At 49.9% G+C, this 24,621-nt stretch overlaps 2 protein-coding genes across 2 annotated transcripts in view; one reads left to right on the forward strand and one right to left on the reverse strand.

Moving 5' to 3' along the window:
* Positions 1-2,307: 2,307 nt before the first annotated feature.
* On the forward strand, positions 2,308-12,520 carry MAFF (MAF bZIP transcription factor F). Its single transcript, XM_067559028.1, has 3 exons — positions 2,308-2,462; positions 10,147-10,216; positions 10,437-12,520. The coding sequence occupies exons 2-3, from the start codon at positions 10,181-10,183 to the stop codon at positions 10,848-10,850; spliced, it is 450 nt and encodes a 149-aa protein (XP_067415129.1). The 5' UTR covers positions 2,308-2,462; positions 10,147-10,180; the 3' UTR covers positions 10,851-12,520.
* Positions 12,521-15,638: 3,118 nt separating this feature from the next.
* The window catches only part of TMEM184B (transmembrane protein 184B), a 40,821-nt gene continuing 31,838 nt past the window's right edge, over positions 15,639-24,621 (reverse strand). Inside the window, exons 6-9 of the mRNA XM_067559475.1 lie at positions 23,617-23,708; positions 23,072-23,241; positions 21,708-21,902; positions 15,639-19,483 (exon numbers count right to left, since the gene is read on the reverse strand). Coding sequence (XP_067415576.1) covers positions 19,242-19,483; positions 21,708-21,902; positions 23,072-23,241; positions 23,617-23,708 — 699 coding nt within the window. The 3' untranslated portion in view covers positions 15,639-19,241. The remainder of the gene's footprint in view (positions 19,484-21,707; positions 21,903-23,071; positions 23,242-23,616; positions 23,709-24,621) is intronic.

Here is a 24,621-nt window from a genome sequence, read left to right on the forward strand (position 1 = left end):
ACACCCAGAACCTGGAAACCGAACGTTCTCCCCACGACCCGACATTTTTCCACTGAACGTTTTTTGGCGTTTTGTTTTTTGTTGGAAAAAACTGGAAAATGTCAATCGCAATTCAAATGCTGGCTTTGAGCCAAAAGACCCTGTTCTTTAAAAATAAATACATAAATAAATAAATAAAGCTTTGACTAAAATATACAACTGCCTTTCCTAAAGTCATAGATTTTAAGGCCAGTTAAGGGGTCATTAGATCATCTAGTCTGACCTCCTGTAGCTCACAGGCCATAACATTTCACCCGATTACCCCTGGACTGAGCCCTGTAACAGGTGTTTGACCAACGCATGCCTTCCAGAAAGGCATCCAGTCTTGATCTGAAGACAACAAGAGATGGAGAGCTCAGTCACTGTGCAACAGCATGACATTCTGGCTGAAGTCAAAAAGATCTGTGAAAGACAGAATTATCCTAAAATGACTGGAAGGATGGCAAATGTAGTCCCTCTCTTCTCCCAAAGACTGATGCATGCATGAATGCAAAGGAATCTCAGCAAATGCTATGTCCTGTGACATAGAAATCACCAGCTGCGTAACCCATAAGACTGAGTTTCTGGAAGAGATGATAGGAAGCCCTAGTGAAAAAACACTATACTAATCTGCAGTACTGATCTAACCTTTCACTAATATCACTGTAATCATTAAACCATTACTGCAGGATAATTTTATAAAGGAGAGCAAAGCTAAACCATAATGTTCTAATGACTGAAACTAGCCAGGATCACCCCTTTTACAGTTCTTCTTTTTCTGTATTCATCAGTGCAGGACTAGATGCTGTGTTGCGATGTTTATCCCCGCCCAGTGTAACATCACAAGATCCCAAATAAATGCAAGGAGATTCAGTCACAGTCCTCTAAACTCAGTGGCAGCAGGGCGGATGTTGGAAAATTGTTAAACTTCAGGAGTGTCATGTGACCCTATAATCTCAGTACCCCATGACTGGTACATTAAATGGTAAAGGAAATGCCTGTTGTTGGATACAGTAGGAAACTCCTTTTTATAGATAATTTTGGATATGTTATTCCTATATGTGTTTCCCAACATGCACAACATATTGATACAACCGCTCTGGAAGGGCATGGATGAACCCTCCTATTTTTTGGTATGGATTATGCCTGTCTGTGATTAAAAACACTTTCTTAAAACAAAACAAAAACAGTGGTTCCCCTTTCTCCTCACCTTTAATATATACTCATTCAATATTTTTAAAAAGCTATTTAAAATTAATTCATAATTGTGAGTGCTTTGAAGTACTCAGATACAAGACACTATTAATAATACAGTAATAATAGTCTCCACTGCTACAGTGCTTTCCATCCAAGGATATTACTGCACTTTGCAGAGGTTAATTAATTTAGCCCTACAAGAAGCCTGCCTGGCAGGGGAATAATCAATATCCCCAGTTCACAGAGGGGAAACATGAGAGGCTAAATGATTTGCCCAAGTGAGACAAGGTGTTAAGTTTTGCTTCCTTTTTCTTCATGTTGTGGAGTTTCCATTTCAGATGGCAAAATTTGATATCTTCCATTGTTGTATGCAGTGCTGGTGTAGTCATGTTGATCCCAGGATATTAGAGAGATAAGATGGGTGAAGTAATATTGCTCAAGTGACAAAGCCAAGACTACAACCCACATCTTCTGATTCCCAGGGCTGTACTTTAACAACAATAAAATCATCTATAAAAGTACACATCATTAATGTAGGGTGACTATATTTCCCAAAGGGAAAATGGGACACCACACAGGGCTAGACTGAGCCACTCAGCCAAGCCCCCGCACAGGACTGGCAACGCTGCTCGCCTGATTCCTACTGCCACCCCCCATGGGGCTGGTGTTGCCGCCCTCCCCCGCGTGTTCCTCCATTCCCAGCCAGGGGTCACACCGTACTTTTTTGACAACAGTCAGCATTTGGCAAGAGCAAATGGGACAAATGCCCAGCTTTGCCAAAAAAAAAGTCAGGAAAGCTGGTCAGGGCTTAAAAAAAGGACGGCCCAGCCCAAACAGGACGTATGGTCACCCTAATGAATGCTAATAGTCATAATGGTTATAAATACAGACAAGGAAAACAAACATACTTGGCCCTTTAAGATTAATTCCCAGCACCAAGATGGCAGCTTCCTCTTACTTCCAATGCCTGAGCTCTGCCCTTCACTAAGATGGAGAGGGAGGGAGGGGAAACAATGATGTCATCGCATGACTCTGTTTTTATGAATGAAAAGAATCCTGTGAGTGAGTAATTCCAGGAAACTCATATTACAACTCAGCAGATCTCAGCCCAGCGCCCAGCTCCTCTCTAGACAACAACTTCAAATAAGGAGGGTTCAAAGCAAAATCATTAAGAAAAAGGATCTCCAAGGGGGTAAAGAAGGAAGAGAAGAGCAGCAACAAAGACTTGAGCCAAGGAACACAGCACAGTAAGCGAGAATGCTCTTCTGGTCTCTCTCCCACCCTGCCGTAGGAGGGATGTTTACAGACTTCAGAAAGCTTGGGGTGGTGTGTTTATGTTGCTGGTTTTGTATGTGTGTGTTCCTCCAGTGTGGGCTTTCTGTTTTCCTTGTGCCCTCCCTACCCAGAGAAGGACAAAAAGCCTGAAGGATACAGCTCTGTGGCACTTTTATTTTAGGAGTGCGTGTGAACAGCTAGGGGGAGGGTTGATGTCAGCTGAAATCAAGTTGGGCGAGCGGGTGTCTGGCGAAGGACATGGTTTTATCAGCTTGGGACTAAGGCATTTATCTTCAGAGAAGAGTGTGGGGAGAGGAGCAGTGGAGAGGATCAAAGTGTTTAAAAGCACAGTGTGTCTCTATGTGTGTGCATTCATGTCTGTTTTATACACACCCATTGCTGAGCACTTAGACAGCTGTGAAGGCAGGAAATCTCTCAATAACAGAGAAGTTACTCATGGCAGAAATTAACTATGTGTGGGGCATGTGTGTGTGAGAGAGAGTGAAAGAGAGGTACAACTGAGGCCCTGATCCACTGAGGATCCGCTGGCACATATTTCAAGAATAGAGATGTCAGCCCTTCTATCTTGGCCAAATCTAGGATTGCCACCTGTCCAGGTTTTCTCAGGATAATCCTTTTTTAAAGGTAGCTGTTCTGGGAAATCTGTAAGGGTGCTCAGTACACTCTGCTAGCTGTCCAATTTTATGGGCTCAGGATCATCCCAGATGTCCTATTTTTTTATACCTCAGAGGTGGCCATCATAGCCAAATCCCACCTGGGGTAAATTACGAGGACCTTATCTTGAGTTCTTTGATTCATCTTGAGCTCCCATTGACTCAGTGACTTAGCTATACAGTTGCAAAATTAAGCCCCTAAATTCCCTTTGAGGTTTCAGTTGGATAAATATTCTTTTTTCTTTACCTCCTGTCCTGAATTGTTGTGTAGTATTGCGGTGCATCTTGAGCAGCTGCTGAGTTTCAGCCCAGAGGTGACTGCATTTCAGTGGCAGGCAAAGTGATCCCTGTGTAAACAGCATAGTTTGGAAATTAATTTACAGAGAACTTTGAGTTCTGGGGATAAAAGGCACTAGCTACTGTGGTAAATATTTGCCAGCAGATACCATACAAGTATCAGGCTTATTTCTTATTCTAACGGTATCTAGGGAAATGGAGGGAATAACACTGTCTCACATACCAACATGCGATAACTTGTGGGCAAATACTGAATTTTTAATGACTACCACTGAATGTACAGTAAGTGTCGGTCATAATTGTGAGGCTATGTGTACTGTTTCTTTAAATCAGTAGCAGGAAGCCAGGCAGGAAGGGCAGGGGAAAGTTGGAGGCAGAAGCTTATTTGGCGAAGCAGGGAGAATTGCTTAGGGTTAATACTTTCTTCTTGTTCAATGTTAGAATTAAGCGACTCATCATCACATGACAACTATTATATCAGAACCCACACAAATGTAGGTGAGGTTGCTAGGCTGTGAGTCCTGCTAACGCAAGCCATAAAAACAAGGAAATAGGAGTAGTTAAGGCGCTCGACACCCTTCCACCTTCACTACACTCATCAGGTCCTCTTCTGAACCTCAGATACCCCCTTCTACCACCCACAGATATCACTGGTATCTCCAACCCCCCAGGGCCCAAGCATAATTTTTTCCAGCCCAGTACAAACTTGTAACATGGGCCCCCTCCCACACACATACCCCATGGGGGTTGCAGCCTGGGCCGGGCCCCCCAGGACCTCTGGGCCCTGGTAAAGTGTACTCTTTCCCCCTGCCAACTCCCACCAGTGTTTAGGACACTGCTTAGCTCCCACCATACCAACCTTGTTGGGATCTGCCTCTGCAGTGTAGGAGCTCAGACACCTTGTGGTTAGGGAGGGATTCCCTTTGGAATTCCCCCTCTCCCCCAACCTCTAATAGAGGGTTCTCCAGGCAGATGCCTCCTCTCCAGTTCAGCTGCTTCCTACCCTTAAAACCTTTGTGCAGAGTTAGGGGAAAAGGTCCAGTTTTCCCCTCCTGGGACGGCCTAACGCACTGTCCCAGTGGGCAGTTACTGCTAGAATTAAATGCTACTAGCCACAGTTTTACCTAGCCTCTGTTTGCCAGAAGCTGAGAGTGGACAATGGCATGGGTCACTCAATGATTGCCCTGATCTGTTCATTCCCTCTGAAGCACCTGTCTCTGGCCACTGTCATAAGACAGGAAACCGGGCCAGATGGACCATTGGTCTGACCCAAATATGGCCGTTCTTATGGGAAGAGGGCTCTTGCATTGGTTACTGATCAGCACTCTGCTCCTTCTGCTGGCTCTTGGGCAGCAGGAGCTGAGCACTGACTAAATCAGTGCTCCCCACTCAGTGTCAACCGGCCTACCTGTCTATTTCTAGCACACCCATCACGATGGTACCGAGGCACCTTTAGCTATCTGGCCAGCTCTCTTCTCTCCCCCATCAAGCCATGTGGAGCCACCCTCCCGCCACCTCCACATGGTAGTAGGGGAAGAGAAGAAGTTACTTAGGAAACCTCCTCCTTTCCCGTATGGGCAAGGGGGACTTCCCCCTTAATCTGAGTCTTGTGCAATGCAGCCACACGCTGCAGTGCTGGGCATGAATCAGTACAGGGAGACCCGTCCTGTTCCCATTGGAGTCCATGGAAGTTTTGCCACAGAGTTCAATGGGAGCAGCATCCAGCTAAGTGGGGCTGCTGTTGGAATTGAAGCATGGGAGTTTGGCACCTAAATACCTTGGAGGACTAGGCCTGAATGACCTGTCCCTTGTGTGTATTAAATCACACCCTTAAAGCAGGGTGGACTGGAGGTAGTATATAGTCATTCCAACATGTGGGGAAAACATCCATCAGCTAAATATGGTGTTTGATCGCCTGCGTTAGCATGGGGGGCACAATGTAGCTGAGTGAATGCCTCGCGGTGGGACCCAAATAGTTGAATTTCCTGACCTCTGTGCATGAGGAATCTTAGCTTTAACATCGCACCCAAGTTTCTTAAAGTAGCAGAAAACTATGACTCTGCACAGACTCTGGTACCCGCTGGTGGGGGCCTGCTCCCTTGTCTCTGATTGCATCATCCTGAGAGCAGGGAAATCCGATCCCAATCTCCAACACCACAGAGGTCAGACCATCACCCAGCACCCCAGAGCCGAGGCCTGTGGACATGGGACCCTCCCAGTCCTGTCTGGGACAGGGAGTCAGCTATTTCCCTCCCTGTCCTTCACCCGCTGGTGCAGCTGCCCCACACTTCAGGGGGTGGCTGGTTAGGGCCCCGGCATGGACAGCAGCTGTGCTGTTTGTGTGGGACCAGGCCAAGGCCACTACCTCCCCTCCATGTTCGCCCGTGGGGAGCACTGTGTCCACTCCAGAGGTCAAATTAGCCCTGCCTGGGGCCACAGGGGTTAGGGACGGCAGCACCTCAGAACCACAACACAGAGGGGGAGAGGGGAAGGATGCTGGGAGTCCCCCGCCTCCCCCTTGCTCCCGCAGGGAATCCACCACCCCGAGGAGGTGCCCATGCCCCTGCCACTAGTAGTGTCCCCACCCCAGAGGGGCAGGAGGGTCCATCTCTATCTTCCTGAGACTGTGGAGAAGGAGGGGGGTGAGTCAGATTTTGGGGTGTTGTTCCCAGCCCTGTGTTGTTGTGAGCCTGTGAGTGCTGCCCTGGCCAGACTGGGGGGGCAGTGCCCCCTAGCCATGGAGGCAGAGCTGGCTCCTGGGAACAGCAGGGACAACTTTGCTAGAGAGCCTATTTTTTTTACATCCTTTTGTCCCTCACCCGCCATGCTGCCCTTGCACTTTGGCACTGTCCCTCCTGGGGCACGATGAAGGGTGTCAGCCCTGCTGGGCGCGAGGCAGGGTTTGTGGGGGAGGCAGGCATGGATCTGCCTGCTGTAGACAGGGGGTTGGTATTGCTCTGTAAATAATGCAGAAATAAAGTGTTTTGTTTCGGGACGGGAAAAAATCACAGCTTCTGGTAGGGAGACTTCTTCCTGTCTCTGGCAGTGGGACAGGACCCCCCAAAAGCGGTGCATCTCAAGTGGCTATTCCAGCAAATTTGAACGAGGTCCTTTCACCTGTGACAGTGGCAGACTGATCCCAGACTAGCATTTCTCTACTCGGCTGCAATGAATTCAGGCTATATGAGGATCTGATTTTTCCACGTTTGTTGTCTCTTGTCTTGGTTATTGTAACCTCTAACAGTTTGTTTGGCCTCTCTGCCTCTTAACAGCCTTTCCCCGTCACACTCCAGCCAATCAAATATGCCACTGCTCAGGTCATCTACCTCTCCCATTGCTCTGACCATGTCACTCCATCCTTGACCCCTATTCTTTAGTAACTTAGCTCTTATTGTATCAGATTCCAGCTCCTCACTGCACATCTAGGACCCTGTATATTTTACACCCTGCTTCTAACTCTGCTCTCATTTTTCCCTCCTCTTCCCTCACTCCCTATGCTTCTCCCAATCCTGTCTCCTTCTCAGGGCGCCTTCTCATGCTTTTGCATTCCACCTTCCCTTTTTCTGCTCCCCGTGGTTGGAGGCACTAGGTAGACAGCCTGTCTCTCCATCTTCAAGTTCACCTCTTCCAACACCTCCTCCTCTTTCTCTTATCACTAGCCCTCACACCCTCCCTCACCTGGTCCATAGACCCTGTCCTATCTAGCTTGCATAGGAAGCTCATTGAGACCTGGAACGCATCTTGATTCTGACATATTGAAGTTAAAAATATAATAAATGCCCCCCCCAATCCAGCCAGCGTGACACCCCCAACGCGAGATTGGTGTGGAAGGGAGTAATCAGAGCTCCTGAATACACCTCAAGGGCCCCCCATATCCAGCCAGCATCACAATAATCAGGGTCACATTTCAACCAACCTTGCAGCCCTTCCTCTCCCTGCCATCCTGTGGCGGTGAGAGAATTACCAGGAAGGGGGCATGGGGCATGCATGGCCTTGATGACCTTCCCACTCTCTATGCTGAATCACAGTGAGATCAGATGGCTTTTCTCCCTCCGACAGCCCTGCTGTCTCCCTCGCTCTTGCTCCTCCTCCCCTGGGGCTCTCCGGACATTTGATTCACTTAGCCACAAGCAGAGGAGTCTTTGCCGCCTGCCTGTTCTGCGCTGCCAGCCCCCAGAATGGGGGTTGGGGAGGAAAGTGAGGTGTCTGTGCAGTGAGGTGGCTCCCGGCTCTGACACTATTTTGTTCCTTGTGGTGTGTGTTGAGGGTGGGCTTTGTCATATCCTGTGGCTTTGTGTCTGTGCTCATGTTTCACAGGCAGGGGAGGTAGCAAACTTATACAGGCGTGCATGATTGTGCAGGTACATCTCGGCATATGCTCACTGTGTAGTGGTAGAGCCCTGCAAATCTGCGGGTAGCCACGGACCATGTTTGCAGATCAGATGCGGATACGGATTTTGTATCTGCGCAGGGCTCTCTTTATTGGACCCACATGCACGTAGGTGGGGCCAAAAAAAAGCCTCCATCTCTCTCTAGTGCTTTCTGTCCCAAATGATCCCAAAAGACTTTATAGACAGGGACTGCTCCGCCACCCCTGAGTCAGAAAGTGGCTGCTGTTTAGCAGAGCACAGGGCCACTCTGTGGCAGTTTAGGGCAGGTAATCAGAACTATAGGACTCATCCAGGTGGAAGGCGGGGCAGTGTTTCTGTGTGCAGGCCTGCGTGAGCGTGTCCGCAGAAGTCGTCTGCATCTGTATCCTCCCGAGGGAGGTGGGGGGCTCACAGACTCACTCTGGTCCCCAGAAGAGATCCCTGCCTGCCATAGGGCAGTCAGCTCAGCCCAGCTGCCCCATTCCTGATGGTATTCCTAGCTCCAACCTGCCTCCTCCATCCCCTCCTGTGGCAGCTATGTGAACCCCTGGGGCAAAGTCCTGTTTGCTGCCAGGTCTCTGGTTGGGGCTGGGGTTCAGGGATGAAAGGGACGTGCCTCAATCTCCCCATCCCCCCCACCTCCAGAGCTGGGCCCTTTTGGAGCGTGTTCTCCATGAGCCTGGCTTTCCCCAGCTCGTGGGCTAAGTCAAATGTCACGTCTGGGCACGTCTGCAGAACAAATCGAAGGGAGTGACTCCGTCTCTTTCCGCTCACCCTGGCCAGTCCTTCTCCTCTCCTGAGGGGAGGACGCATGGCTCATCTCCCCCAGCTCAGTCTGTGTGTGGGGGTCGGAGGTGGGGAGGGGGAGACAGCTTAGAAAGATGCTTGCACCCAGAATGGCTTTTGAGAAGGGCAGGGGAGGCCAAAGGAGCCCTGTGCAGTGCTTGTGACAGGGAGGGACTCCTCTCAAATCCTCTAACCCTAGGGCACATGATGGGGATATTTCAGCCAAGTCTGGTACAGGTTTCAATGGCCACCTGTTCTCCCATCCTGGCCAAGACTGAGATAGGCCCAGTTTCAGAACTGCCGTAGGTTTTGGGTCCCCAGCTTGTGTCTGACCTTTTGGTAGGGCTGGGCCCTGGCAGCTCCCATTGAATTCAGTGGGATCCCCTTTCCCCATCCCTCCAGCCCTGGGTGCACGTCTGTGGTCCCTAGAGGGGGAGCACATGTCCCCTGCACTTGTAGATGTCCCAGGGGAGAGCAGCAGGCTCAGCTGTGTCACCTCTGAACCCCGCTGCCCTCCTTGTTCTTCAGTTTTGTGGGGGAGTTTTGTGCCTCAGCAACACGCCAGTGGATGCCTTCTCTCATGAGGGCCCCTCCCCCCAAGATCCACCTGCATCTGTCTCTTGCCTGTCACCTCCAGCCCACCCTCCCTCTCCTCCGCTTGTCTGTGCGGCTCTGTAATCTATCGGCAAAGCTCCGCTTCCCAACCTGAGAGCCAGGGAGGGCATTTAACCTCTGCCCAGGCCCACTTAGCCAGGCAGGCCCCCAGACAGGGCAGGCCAGGTGCTTGCAGCTGGAAGAGCAGAGGCCCTGTGCAGTTTCCTGGGTCATAGGGACCTACAGCTGCCACAGCCCTGCCAACCAAACACCCCTTCTCCCAGCATGCCTGCTGAGCTCTCTGCTGCCTGTGCTGCTTTTACTTTCCCTTTAGCCTTCTTTCCAGGCACTGACTTTTCACTGACACACCCACCAGCTGCCTCCCCACCATGTTTCCTCTCTGTCAGGAAAGTTCTCGCCCGTGTGTGGTTTCTGGTGAAGGCAGGGCCCATCCAGTCCAGGGACGGACAACGTGGCGCAGAGGGGAATCTGTCTATAACGGGTGTCGGGGGGGGAGGTCCGGGGGGAGGCAGAGGGAGCCCTGGGTTCTGGCAGCTGCTGGCCATTTGGGGGGAAATAAGGGAGGGGCAGGAATTTTGGCATGTTTTGTTTTTAAAAGGAAATAACTGACTGACTCAGTGCTGTGTCTCTGCGCTGCCCTGACCTCCATCTCTCTAGCGGGACGGGGGATGCACCCACGCACCCGGGAGAGTGTCCTTCTCGGGGAAGGGACCGACTGATTTATCTTCCAGGCTTATAGGGCTGGAGCTAGAGATGCTGGAGAGTAAAGAACAGACCTGGGGGGTGGGGGGAGGGGGATTTGTAGGGCCAGGCTGTCATTTCTCCCCCCCCCATACACACACACTGAGGGAGCCTGAAGCATGAAATGAACAGGGATGGACGGGAGTGACATGCAGCCTCTGGCTTGTTTGCAGGGTCCTCGTTTGGGGAGTGTGACTGCAGGAGACAATGTCTGCAGACAGCTTATCAAGCAAGGCCCTGAAGGTAAGAGTGAGTCAGCACACAGGAGAAAGTGCCTCTCACAGCACAACCAGCATCACCTCCGTTCTCCCTTCTCCTCCATTCCTCTCTTCCCCATTCCCTCCATTCTTCTCTCCTTCCTTGTACTCTCTTCCATTTTCCAGCCCCTCCTTTACTTGTGCTTCCCACCCCTCCCCCTCTCTCCCACGCACTCATGGCTCACCCGCTATCCTCTCTTGGCCAGATCAAGCGTGAGCTGGGGGAGAACACGCCTCACCTGTCCGATGAGGAGCTGATGGGGCTGTCAGTGCGGGAACTGAATCACCACCTGCGGGGCCTCTCCAAGGAGGAGGTGGCGCGACTGAAGCAGCGCCGGCGCACACTGAAGAACCGCGGCTACGCAGCCAGCTGCCGGGTCAAGCGGGTGTGCCAGAAGGAGGAGCTGCAGAAGCAGAAGACGGAGCTGGAGCGGGAGGTGGACAAACTGGCCCGCGAGAACGCTGCCATGCGCCTGGAGCTGGACGCCCTGCGGGGCAAGTATGAGGCGCTGCAGGGCTTCGCCCGCACGGTCGCCGCCCACGGTTCTGCTGCCAAGGTGGCCACCGCCAGCGTCATCACCATCGTCAAATCTGGCGCCAACCAGGCCACGTACTCCTAGTGCTCATCCGCCCCACCACGAACTGCCTCTTCCCTCCATGGCTGGGCCCAGCTCTTTACCCAGAATGGACTGCAGCTGTCTTGGCTCCTCCCACAACCCCTGCAGGAGACAGAATTGACTTGAAGACCCTAAAACAAGTGGTCCCTCGATTTCTCCCCGCTGCCCCCATCTGCCTTGAACCAAGCTGTGGCTCAGCTCTCTTTCTGCCCGCCCTCCATCCCCCACAATAACTTGTCAAACTGGGTGAAAATGAGCCAACAGGAATCTCATAGCTGAAATATTCCCTCCCCTCACCCAATTTTGTATTGTTATGTAAAGTATTCTCAGCTTCTCCTGCCCCTCAGTGCCCCCGCCCCCCATATTTAGACAAGGGGCTTGGAGACCTCTCCCGTCTGGTGCCAAGAGCTGTGAGATAAAGGTGGCGGGTGCGCCAGGGGAGGGAAGAACCAGGAGTCAGGCCAAGAACCTGTTCTGCCTTGTTGTGCACAGAGCAGTGGATGGAATACCCATCCAGAGAATAACCAGATGTTGCCAAAACGCTGCTGCCCTCTCCTGCTAACTGTGGCCTCTCTACTCAAGATTTTCTGTTGTGGCCTCCCCACAGGGAGACAAACTGCAACCCTCCCTGCCCCCTTGTCAGTTGCATTCCAGGGGGTCCTCCCTTCCCAAAGCTGCCACAGAAACCCCAGGAGCTCTTCCCCACCCCTTTTCAGCAAGGCCCTAAAACAACTGCTATCGAGCGCAAATGGCAGAGGCTCTGCTGGCTGAGTTAAGCCTGTCTTCCAGGGGTTAAGGGGGGCAAGGGTAGTGCTGGGGGGGGGAAAGAGGTTGGAGTTTCATGGGGAGAGAGAGGGGAAAAAGAGAAGCACATGAGTGATGGGGGAGAGGACACATGTCAGGACTGGCTGAGCTCCTGGTCATACAACTCTGATCTGTGCTAGACATCAGGGTGATGAGCATGCAGAAATACAATGACTCAGCTGCAGGGGGTGAATATAAATTTAACAGCTGGGCTAAATTTCCAAGCTCCCCTGCAGGGTCTTAAAGAGAGAGACCAGGATAGGGGACCGGGGGGCGGGAGGAGGGAATGAGAGAGAGAAGGCAAGTAGAGATACTAGAAAGAGGAACAAAGCAAGTGAGGCAGTTGGACAGCAAAGTAGCAGCAGGCTTACGTTTGAAATAATGTAATGGGGCGAGGATGCTTCGATCACGTTTTGTGCCCACAGCAGTTAGCAGATATGAAAAGAACAAAGGAGGCACAGCACGTTTCGGTGCGTCCCTGGTTGCGTAAGTGGGAGCCAACATAATTGCCAAATGAACTGCAGAGATAAGCCATGCAGAAGGAAGTTGTTGTATTAATCTGGTTTTTACTGGGCTGGATCCATCCATACACAAACCAGCACAGCCTAAAAGGGCAGCTGAAGCCAGTAACCAGCTGAAATGGGCTGAAGTCAAACATTTGTTTCTTTAGCTTTAAAGATGGGATTTTATCTGGGGGGAGAGGGAGGCACAGGCGGAAGAGAGCAGCATCCTTTTATCTCTACATCCACACATACTCACGCCCTTTCCTTCCAATGGTGACCTTTCCTCCATGGCGTGATGGGACTCTTCAAAAGGTAGCAGCACCAGCAGGAAGGAAATAAATACAGCTGTAGTTGAGATAAAATTATTATTTATATGACAGTAGCTCCTGGACAGCCCCACCAAGACTGGCACCCCGTTGCGCTAGGCCCTGTACAAACAGATGGAGAGCTGGCTCCTGCCCCAAGAGCTTAGACTGGGGGGTGGGAAGGGGGGGTGGGGGCGGGAGAGAGAAGGGAGGAAAAGCAGAGGCACAGAGGTGAAGTGACTTGCCCAAGGTTGCCCAGCAGGTTGGTGACACAGCTGGGAATAGAAGCCAGGTCTCCTGACTACCAGTTCAGTGCCCTTTCCCCTGAACCAGGCTGCCTCAACCAACTAGCTGAGGGAAAGCATGAAGGTGGAGAGCCCAGATGGCGGTTCAGGGAGTGGAGGATATTTCCCTGCTCCCTATCAGTCACAGGCACCTTTTTCCAATGGACTCAAAGGTGCAGTATCATTCAACTAGGAGCTTGGACATAGGTGAGGGGCAGGGGGGCTCCATAAATAAATATGGATAGCATGGGGGGGGGGTGTCATTAAAGCTAATACTGGGCAGTCACTTTTAGGCATGTGCTAGGTTAGAAAATTAACCCCTTCATTTCCTCCATATCCAGTTGGTTGCTCTAGCAGTTTGCCCTGCCACCCACCAGAATGCCAACTCTAGTGAGGTGTGGCCACACTCCCACGCCCCCAGTACACTTTGTGTGAGGTTCTGTGGTTAGCCTCTTCCTCCCCCCCCCCCCTTTTGGTTTATTTATTGCACAAATGTAAGTTATTTTCACGTCCTCTTTGCCATTCCGCCTCTCGGCACAGCCAGGATGTTGGTACAGAGCCGTACTTTATATTTTATATATGCAAATCACATTTTATCTTATACTTATATAGAGCAAAAATAAGGTATTTATTTTCTGACGTACAGTAAGTGATCTACCCGACGCCTCTGTATTTTGTAACTTTACAAATAAAGCAAGTTTTGTTTTTGTTTTTTCCATAGAGAGGGTGTGAGTTTATTAAGCTGTAAAACAGATCTCTGCTCTTATCAAACTGAATCAGGATTGCCAGCTCTTGTGGTGCTCTCAGTTGGCTGTTTTTCTCAAAGCGCTGCTTGCTGGAGTCAAAAGTGTGTGGAAAAATCTAATTTTCATTAAAAAAGGAAGTTACTAGTGCACCTGGTTGGGCAGAAATGATTCAGTGCATGAACCAACTGTACCCGAAGTGCTCAGAAACTGGAAGGTAAATAAAAAGAACCCGTGTTCTGTGAAATCACAGGGTTTTGGGAGGGGCCTGGGCCCTTTTCCAACACTTGGGGTTGTAGATACTATTGGATGTCGATCCTAGTGGCTGGGGTCAGAGTGCCAGGCCGCAAGGTGGACTTTGCCTTTTATACACAGGACAGGTCCAGCACTGTGTGGGGAGGGGGGGCACAAACCAGCTAACATGCCTCAGCCTAGCCCTGCAGAAGCAACCTCTAGGGACAAGATGACAATCTGGTGTCCTTGCTCCGTTCAACCCCTTTGCCTTCCTACTGAGATTGCCAATGAAGTGCCAGCGTCAATTAATGCCGGGGCGGCTAGGGTTCTCCTCCTGCTCGGAATGGGCTGGAGCCTGACTGCCAATAGGTGACCTCCCAAAAGTACCATCAGCTGGTAACAGCTTTCAGTGACTAGCAAGATGGGGTCAGAAGGAAACCAGTGGGTGTTTTTTTTTTTTTTTTTTAAAGGTGGAAGGATCTGGATACTAAGACCAATGGCGGGTGCACATAGAGTCATGGGGCCTGCATGGAGGGAAACATCAAGGGTCCCTTCTGCTGTCTACACAGGAGCCTTGCAGCTAGGTGAATACACTGCCTTACTAATTGACTAAGGGGGAGGGGGAGTCCTTCCTGATGGGGATACTACAAAGAGCCAGCAAGCCCCTGTGGCAGGAATGCAGAGTGCAGCAGGCAAAGCAGGTGCACTATGGAATCCCAGGAATGTTACCTAGAGGTCAATGACTGCTTTGGTAGTTGGTCCCACCCGCTTCACATTCCACAGAGCTGCCATCACCATAGGAAAACAAGGATCCTCTTAACCTACATGGAAAAAACATGTGACTGCTTCTGCTCTCCAGCACCCAGGTGGGATGGATTACTACAGACCTTTGCAATGTGCACAGGTAAGTTCCCAGCCTCCAGGCAATGTTCAATCCACACATCTGTTCTGCTTTTTACATCCACGCTCCATCCACTTCCCACTGTAGCAGCCTCTAGTGCACTAGTTCCAGACTTCACGTGCTTAGCCTCTACCAGGATAGAAGAATGCAACCTTTACTGCCGGCCCATCCCCACACCCAGGGAAGTGAAAGTGTAGTCTCACTATTTGCTGGGGCCTGCTCCAATAAGTAGTATCTTATTTCTTTGGGGGGGGTGGGGAGGAGTCCTTACACAGTGGAGAGGGGGCCTCCGTATCACAATTACCATATTTATCACCAATTTCATACTGGCTAGAAGCACAGGACCAAAAATACACCAGTAAGCCTATAAACAGAGTGCACTTTTTTTTTTGAATAAGCAGTTACCCTATCGTGATACTTTGTACTTATATTGCCTTTTCCCCATACACAAGAGACTCCCAAAGCACTCAGCATTATCAGCCCATTATACAAACAGGGAAATGGAGGCACAGAGTGGTGAAGGCCGCCGTTTTCACGTGGCCACTAATTTTGGGTGCCAGGGCCTGGCAGCATGGTTCTCAGAGAGGCTGACCTCCTGCAGCCCTCCCCAGTGCCTTAAATTGGACTCGTGGGTGCTCAGGATCTCTGAAAAATCAGATTCCACGTCTCGTGTTGGGCACCCAAAATTAGGGTTCACTTCTGTTCCAAATGATTTGTCCAGGGAAACAGCACTCTCAATGGCAGAGGCACGAATGGAAACCAGGTTTTCCGCCATCCAGTCCTTTGCTCTGCTTGCTTGCACGCGCACACACACCCTTCCCCTCTGAGTGCTGCCAGGAGAAGCCTGAGATGGATGGACCCAGACAGTTGTGAAGATCTTTGGTCTTGCAAAGGAGACTGACCCGCTAGACCTGAGTGGCTCCAGCCCCTGAGAGGGACAAAAAGAGGTCACAAAATCAAGGCAGGGACTGAAGGGGGGGGGGAACTCCACACACCACAAGGCAGAGGCATTTTAAGTACAATCTATATATTTTTATTTGTCATTGTGTTTGCTTGTTTCTGCAGAATATTATAACATCACAAAGACCAAAATAGAGAGCGGCTTGTCGCTGAGCTCACATCAATTATACACGATAGGTACAAAACTAGGTGACTCTGTCTTATTTATCATACATTTTTTCCAGTCATTTATATACAAAGAGCTACTCTATATGGAAAAATAATAAACAAATCCCATGGGTATGTTACATGGTAAAAAAGGAAGGGGAGAGAGAGCAGGAGAGGGCAGCACTGAGAACCGACGGATGGGACTGCTCTGGGTGCTAGGGTTCTGGGCTACCGTTAGCTGGATACACATGATCATTGGGTCAGTTAGCCTAGATCTCAAGCACTTAATTTTATTGAGTATTTGTTTTTTTATTAGCTGGCCAGTCATTGTCATGTTCCGGCACCTGCCCATCTTGAGGAAGAGGAGGAAGCTTAGCAGAGAGGTTTTCATATGGCGCTAAAAATAGATATGTGGCAGCTGGCTGTGATAGGGCTCTAGCTTCTACCAGATTTCTTTGTTTTTTCCAAAGCAGCTAGTGCCAAAAGGGTTATGTTTTAAACAACTAAATACAGAAAGCTTAAAGAATATCCAGATCCTACACACAATATATGCAGCATCCGCTTTAAAATTAAAAAAAAAAAAATCCTTCCCCAAAGCTGGAACATCTCAGGGTCAAGGGCACAACCCCTGGCCACTCCAACTTCAGCCTCCTCCCTCCACCCATGAGAGGGACATCAGGAGACTCACCACAAATAAACTGGGATGGGGACAATGGGGGAGGGAGGAGAGGGGAGACGTGGCAGCTGGAAATACAGAATGCATCCAAAACAGAGTTATTATAAAGTAACTAATGACAGAGACGAGGGGTGGTTGTGAAGTGAAGGCCTGTGTGAACTTTAACCCTGCTTCACAGTAGGATTGCAGGTGGAGAAAGGTAATTTTACACTAAGCTCATGAAAGGCCTGATAATTAGTGGGTGTTTTTGTTGCAGTTTAAAGTTAAGCAGTGATTGATTTAAACCAAAGAAGCACAATATAGTACATGGGACTAAAGGATGGTGAGGAGGGGACCCAGTAGCTACAGAAGCACATTTGCTGTTAGACCTCCTGCTCCTATCTCCCACCCCCTCAGAGAGCCTCCCCCTACTTGTCCCTGGGCTCTTTGGCAGCTTTGAGGTAGGGGAGTGGAAGATGTTGCATTGAACATATCTGCCTTCCCTCTAGCATATTCTCACTAGCATTCATTGGAATACAAAGCCCTCCTGCACTGACGTCCCAAGGAGAAACGAGCTCACCTCCAGACCGCATCCCTTCTCCATCAACCAGACAGGCTTCTGAACAGATAATTTATGAGGCTTCTGCTGCGGGGCTTTTTGCTTGGGAAAATTAAGGCACAGCCCAGAAAGGGAAGCCACATGTAAAAGAAGTCAGGCCCTAGCTCTTCCCATCAGGCCTCTCCAGCGGAGGGCCTAGGCACACCATGACAGAGCAGGTGCTTGCTGACCCCAACTAGCCAAGGGGACTTAAACCACAATAGCAGCTTAAAACTGGTCCTAGTGATGGGGAAGCAACAGAGAGAGGCCCAGCTGGGAGAAAAGCAGCAGCTTCATGTTAACCTCCTGGTTTCGGTTCCCTTTCGGTGGACAGTTATAGTGCAGGCACATTTCACCACAGCAGCAGGGAAGTCCAATAAGATGCATTTCTTGGTGCCTGGCAAATTTTGGCTCTTCAGGGGGACTTTTGATCCTCATTCTACTGGACCTCGAAGGCCAGATTCACAGCCCACTGAAGTCAATGGAAGGAATCTCACTGACTTCGGTGGTCTTTGGCTCAAGCCTTTATTGCATTCGTTACTACAGAGATTATAGCATGTGCAGTGGCAGCTCTGCCCTGGGAGTGGGGAGGGGGCATTGGACAACGCAGGTACACGACAGACTGGCCAAAATGTGTAAACAACTCAAACCGGCCCAGTTAAGCCTGGAACAACAAAGAGGAAGATGAGGAGGGAGTATTTAACATCCCTTTCAGCAAACTCCATGTTAGCAGCAACATGCCTTCAATTCACACGGCAAATGAATGAATGACAAGATTGGTAGAAGGATATCTGTAAGAAGAGCGGGGAAAGGATGTGTATGTTCTGGAATTTAATGGGAAGATCCAGCTCTGGAAGGCAGGGATGGGATATCTGAGAGAGATGCTGTTCAGAGTTAAAAATGTTCCCACTACACAGAAATCAAAGAAGCGGCGGAGGAAATGAGGGACCAGAGTTCTGCAAATGAATATATTATATTAACTTCTAATCACAAATATTTAACTTCAGTTACTGAGTATGGCTGGTGCTAAGACTCACTAGTAGGGTCAGCCAGACACTTCAGGGAGGAATCCTGCTTCTAGAATGCAGAGAGATAGCGGAAGCCTGACCATCCATGCGCTCATATAACCCCTCACTCACAGAGGGAAAAAAATTGTTCAAATCTGCCCTTCCCTCCCCCCGGCAGGACTTTACATGATCACCAGCTGCGGTCAGGAGGAAATTTCTCTCCTTCCACACCCCTAAAGTACAATATTGCATAATCAGGTGCATTGGGGGATGGGAGAAGTTCCCTTCTGCAGCCTCCAACAGAGATAGAGAAGTCTGTCTTTGTCTGACACGGTCCTCAGGAATTCTTACAGGAGTATCCCTAGTACACTGCCCAAAAGGGACAGAGAAATCAATATTGAGGAGCTGGTAAAGAGGGGAAGAAGGGGGGCAGGTTGTGTTCTTGTCAACCACTATGGAAAAAAGGAGCACAACCCAATTTAGTCGTTCAGCTCGAAAGAAAGCTTTTCTGGCCACATCTAATTCCAGCCCATCACATTCCACAGAGCTTGCCAGGTGTGGGAGGACTAGACCTGACTTCCTGGATTTTCTCCTGCACCACCTTCCTCCCCCAAAACAAAGGCTATGTTTACACTGGCGGCGGCAAAATCGCCACTGCCAGATTGATCTTTCATGATCGATTGAGCGGTCAGTGAGACCCGCTCAATCGATGAGGGAGTCGACTTAAGTCCACCTCCTCAACTAGAGTAGCGCTGAGCTGACGGGAACGCTTTTCCCGTCGGTTCAGCGCAATGTGAACAGCGCGCAGAAGCAGTCGATGGGAGTTACGCAAACTACTCTGCGTAGTTTGCGTAACTCCTGTCGACTGCCGCCGAATTTCCGCGCAAGTGTGAACAAGCCCAAAGACACTTGCCCACTCTTTCCTAGGGCTCTTTTCCCCTTCGCCACCTGTGTTTAGTGGTTTTTAAATAGTTATTTGTGGGGAAAAACCTGGTCCGGTTGATCTGTGCTTTAGAAAACAGTTTGTGAGACTGAAGTCCCAACCAACACCCCCCAACCCTGATCATGACATTCACACCCACAAAAGATACTGGGAAGCGCCCAATTCTGCCACTGAGCACCATTCAGGAAGTGATGTGACTTCCGTTTCTGGTTCAATAAATAAAAAGGAATATTCCAGGCTGCGCTGGGGTAGTTACAGCCATTAGCGTCAGAGGGGAGCTCTGGGGAAGGTCCGGGGGGGGAGGCCTCTCTTAGAACTCGTCGTCAGAGCTCAGCAAGAGGGTCTTCTCATTGTCACGGGCACCCGAGAGGCTGTGGGAGCGCGAGATGATGTGGCTGCCATTGCGCCAGGGCGGGCCGTGCTCCAGTGTTGACTGCTGGGTGTACTGCTGGTAAGCAGGGGAGAAGTTGTGGATGGCATCTTGGACGATGTCATGAGGGTTCATGGTCTCCTTGAGGCTGCTGGAGATGCTCTTCATGGGGGCGCAGCGACCTGCAGGGTAAGATGGGAGAGCGCAGTGAGAAAAACAAAGCCTTAGAAATCAGAGGAGGGAATTTGCATACGGTGACCCACACCCCCCAGCCACCCTAGCGTCTTTTGCACAAGCTGCCTTAAAGTGGCTTCCAAGGAAGTGCCGTGAAAGCGGTACAAGCTTTAAGGGGCATGCCCCCAGCATTCAGAAGAGGACTGATCACAACTGGCCGAGCAATTCCACTTCGAAAACAGCAGACTGGAGACATGCAGTGGGAATGGGCCGCTCGCAAACTGCTGACAATCCCACCCTGCCTCCTCGCCCTGGCTGGTAAGGGTGTATGATCACAAGACACTGAGAAGCATTTCCGTATGGGGTTTGGAGAAGGCAAAGAAGAGCAAGAGGAAGGTTCCAGGAATTCAGAGGAGATATGGGGCTTGCATTCATCAGGAAGGATGGTGGCTGCAGACAGGACTGAGGGGTTCACTGCTGTTATGGGCGGCAGGAAAGGTTTAGAAAAAGGAGAGAGACATGAAGCTAGGAAGGAAGGGAGGGCGCAGGCACTAGCGAAGAGCCCTCAACGTGGGCTAGGGATGTGTGTGTGTGTCTCACACAACAGCAGTGAGGGAAGCTGCAGCTGAGCCAACCCTATAAAGCCTGGGGGATGTGGGGAAATTACAGGGTGCAAGACAGACAGGTACAGAGTTGGAAATCCTATCCTGGAATGCTACTAATCCCATCCCTCTCTGAACTGCCAGGGGTATCAGTCCCCACATGAGCTTCTGCATTTGCTCCCAGCCCCAAAAGTTGAGCTCCCAAACCACCAAGGCATGCTGCTTATTTTTGGTGATAAAAGGGGGACAGTGTCCCACACATGAGGCCAACTGCTTTGATATACACAGCCCCACTCCCAGCCTTAGATCTGGGTACAGAGTGTGCACCGTTGTTTACACGGCCCATGGTTTTAGCTAGGCCTAAAACAATTAAGTGTTTCAATGCTACAGATAAGCCTCCCAACCTGCTAGCCCCACAAAAGACACCCCTGTCTATGAAGTTCTATCACTACCCTGTTAGGCAACCTACCATACAGGAACTCTCAAGAAGCTGCATCAAATAAGGCAAGTTACATACACGGGATGGCAGCAGGAATCTGCCAGCTAGTTCTTCCTAGGGAAAGGTTAGGATATTGGTGGAGGGGGGTGGGAAACAAGTGTGAATAGTGTCCCCGTTAAGAGAAACTGAAGAATACACAGAGCATGGCACCTACCGTATGGCCCATACGTTGGAACGGCTGCGTCAGAAACCAGTAGCCAAAGCAAGGGAGAGAAGGAGAGAAAGGAAAAGGAGAGACAGAAAGATGGGAAATAACAGGCTGAACAAGCAAGTTATTCTCAGACCCGCTACCAAAATACCCCCGAAGTGCTGGGTAGCAATGTAACCATCCATTTAATACAGGTGGCCTCTGCAGCTACGGTGTATTCTGTGGGAGGGCGAGACCCTCTAATTTCTACCCAAAAGCCCTCTATTGTTGGAGTGACCTGTCCTTCCAGAGCCTCTATGCTTGCTGGGATGGAGCGGACATGCGATGATCTTCATATGCCACCTGTGCATGATGCAGATCCCATCGCTAAAGGGAAGGAAACCAGACCCCTTTATTTAGGGGAGAAGGGAAAACACCATGACGTACTGGTACAGTGCTGGGTACAAGAACATCCTCTCTTCACAGGCCAGCTCCCATGTCCCTCTGCTGATGCCCTTCCTCTTCCCAAGAGCTGGGCCTCTGAGCCCTCTGTTCTCAGAATGACTCTGTATGATGACCCCCTTCCCTTATGTCAAGGGCACATATTTCCATCTACCTCAGTTTGAGTCCAACAGGAGCTGCCTCAGACCTCTCCCCCCACTCCCTTGTGTCTGCTGCACAAACTGAACGTGTGGAGTTCCCTCATAGAGACACAGAAAAGAGGCTATTACACCATCCTATAACAGGAGACTACTTCTTACAGCCCTGAAGTCTGCTTCGAGCAGTCCTGGATGGAGTATTGGGGAACTGAAAAGGAAACAATGATAAAATCAGACTAGGTTCTGACCTGTAGTGCCCTCGCATGTGTCTGTGCAAATATAACTGGGGAGAGAACCCTTTCCCGAGTATCCAGACTGGGAGCCTAGGACCCAATAAACCAGCATGGGGTACTGATTGCCCTCCTTCTTGCCACATGACTCTCTCAGGGAGGCTGGCTTCTGTACCTTGTGCATCAAGACGTTTGTCCGCATAGACCTTGTAGGTGAAGGCATGGCGCAGGGCGAGGGCTGCGAAGAACATCTCCACACAGATGATGAAGTCCTGGTAGCCAGCAGCCACAGTACCTTCGCCCACAGACACATTGGCAGAGTTGATCTTGGGAATGGCACCACACTTCTCAAGAATAGCCAGCAACATCCCTGAGCAGGGCAAGAGATTCAGACACAAGCGAGGCAAAACAAAGGCTGACCTCACAACTCCTTCCAGAACGACCATGGCCAGTTGTCTGTGCATGTGTCTAGGCAAATTCATTTAACAAATTGACTGCTACAAAGGAAGTCAGCAGGATGCTCCAATTCACCTTGTTTTGTAGTACAAGGGAAAAGCAGCACCTGGTGAAATTCAACAGTAACAATTTTGAGCACAGATAGCACTTAAATATGAACTTTTTTTTTTAATCGCAACTTATAAATGAATCATGGAACTCACTGCTGTAGCACATAGCTCAAAAAAGGGTAAAAAAACCACTCAGGCATATCTTGAACTACGCTGGTGCTGGCACCAACACTAGGTAAAATGAAATTACCAGCAAAATAAATCCTCATGCTTTAGGGTGTGAACTGATGATAGCAGGAGTCAGGAAGGCATTTCTCCCCATCGCATGAAGTATTACACTAGTATGTGAACTGAGTTTTTTACTTTCTCTGTAGCATGTGACAATATGGCTAATGCCACAGCAATATAGTGGACTACACAGACAGACTATTATAGAATCACAAAATCATAGTTAAAGTTGGAAGGGAGCTCAGGAGGACAGCTAGTCCAACCCCCTGCTCAAAGCAGGACCAACTTCAGCTAAATCATCCCAGCCAGGGCTTTGTCAAGCCGCAGCTTAAAAACCTCTAAACATTCCACCACCTCTATTAATTTGTTCTGATAGAATATCTCCTTATTTATATGCATCTTGCCCTGATCCAGTGGGGGTTCTGAGGCCACTTGTCATGCATTTCAGCTGATGTGCCATTTAGCATAATCTTAAAAAAAGGACACATGATTTCCGATTCGTCACTTTAAGCAACTTTATACAATGGCAGTATGCAAATAAACTTGTGCCAGCTGTATCTTGCCATTGGCTGAACTGCCCAGTGGCAAACAAGGAGCTGGTTTGTGAGCAGGTGTGTGCCAAAGACAGTGGGGGAGGAACAAAGATGATAAAGGGGGAAAGAGAGCTTCTCCTGGGACAAGCAACCACATACTGAAGGACCACAAAAGAGAGACTCGGTGACTACTCAACACTTGCTTCACCAGCTTTTACTTCCCTGGAGCCTCTCTAATGGAATCTGTAGGCAAGGAAGAGGAGGTGCCTCACCTTGCCAGAAGGACAGGAAGATGACAGACTTGACCATGAAGAACTTGAGAACAGGGCTATAGGGGCTGAGCAGCTCGCGTGTGGCAAAGTAGAAGAGGAAGAGGGCATAGAGTGCCAGGCTGACTGAAATATTGTAGATGATCGTCACATAGAGGTAGCCGCTGGTGACACTGAAATGAGAGGAAACACAAAGCCTCTGCAGCTCACAAATATCCTCCATCATGACTCTTTGAGACAGGGGCACAACATTCCTCTATCCTTTGACACCCCCACCACTCAACCCCTTTCCTTGAGGCTGAGGTAATCTGACACTTAATGGCTCTGCTCTCACATACCAACTTTCCCCTACACACCGCCCTCCCTCTTCTCATGCCCACCCCAAAATCCCACCTTTCTCCACACATGCCCTCTCTCCACCAGGACCCCGTGCAGTTACTCCGATCCCAGGGCAGCCAGACCCTTTCCTTCACAAACACATGGAGCATCAGGCGTGTGAGAGACTCGCTTGCTAGAGAAATCCCATGATGATAAACAAGTTTGCTTACTCAAAATCACCATCCCGGTACTTGCCAAAGGCCTGGAGGATGACCGTGCTGATTGCCATAAGGGGCTTCACCACACAGAACTGCAGAGTGGCCTAGGGGAAAGAGAGAAGAGGAGTGAGAGGGAGGAGAGAGAACACCTGCCAGATACATATACAAACAGGCTTTGAGCCACAGGCAAGCACTACAGTGCGTCTCAGTCACCATCAGAGCAGTTGAGCAGCAGGGTGTGGTTCCAGTCCTAACAAACAATTATTTTGGTCCCACTGCTCCTTAACCGCAGCTCTCTAGGAGAAGGAGGGGAAAGAGATTCAGATTGTGTGCATGCATCTGGCTGCCCCACCTCCACCACAAGAACCAAAGCCTACCTGTGGGCTGCAGGTTGCAAGAGGCTGCTCACTGATAAGAGATGGTTCAGAGGCTGGGTTGTAGTAGAGGTAAGGAGAGCGCCTATATTTATTTTAAGTGAAGGTCTTTAATTGGGGCCTAACATTCCATGACCGAGTCCAAAGAGGAGCTATTGAGAAGCATTTGATCAGATGAAATGCATGTTTCCAGGAGATAACCACACAAAAGATCCTACCCGGTCGGTGACACAGTACAACATACAATTTTGTATAATGAATAAAACATGGAGTGGTGTCCCAGGAAAGGCGGAGAGGGGAGGAAAGGACTCTGGTCCATATTTTTCATCCCTTTATTCTGTTTGCTTGCAATGCAGACGTTCACCTTAGATGGGAGAAAGGAGGAAGCAACACTGGACTCTTCTTAGGAAGGGACCTCTCGGCAAATGAGAGCAGCTTAAGGTGGTTTCAGATACCACTGTGATGAATGTTGGCTAAATGCCTAGCTAGGTTAGATCTGTTCTGCTTTCCCTGGCATGTGTGATAGAGTCATTCTGGAAGGGAGAATCATCCTCAAGGCTTTCTAGAAGTTGAGAGCAATTCTGTCTGGGAGATGCCACAGCACTCAGCATTGCCTCTTAACCTCCACCCATCAGATTCCCTA

Source organism: Emydura macquarii, unplaced genomic scaffold (assembly GCF_026122565.2).
Source record: "Emydura macquarii macquarii isolate MOO-44397 ecotype Brisbane River unplaced genomic scaffold, CSIRO-AGI_Emac_v2 contig_2205, whole genome shotgun sequence".
In the NCBI taxonomy this organism is placed as follows: domain Eukaryota; kingdom Metazoa; phylum Chordata; order Testudines; family Chelidae; genus Emydura; species Emydura macquarii.

Coding starts and splice junctions, on each gene's coding strand:
- MAFF (XM_067559028.1), top strand. CDS start 10,181: ATGTCTGCAGACAGCTTATCAAGCAAGGCCCTGAAG. Junction 10,217..10,436: donor TATCAAGCAAGGCCCTGAAG/GTAAGAGTGAGT, acceptor TCTCTTGGCCAG/ATCAAGCGTGAGCTGGGGGA.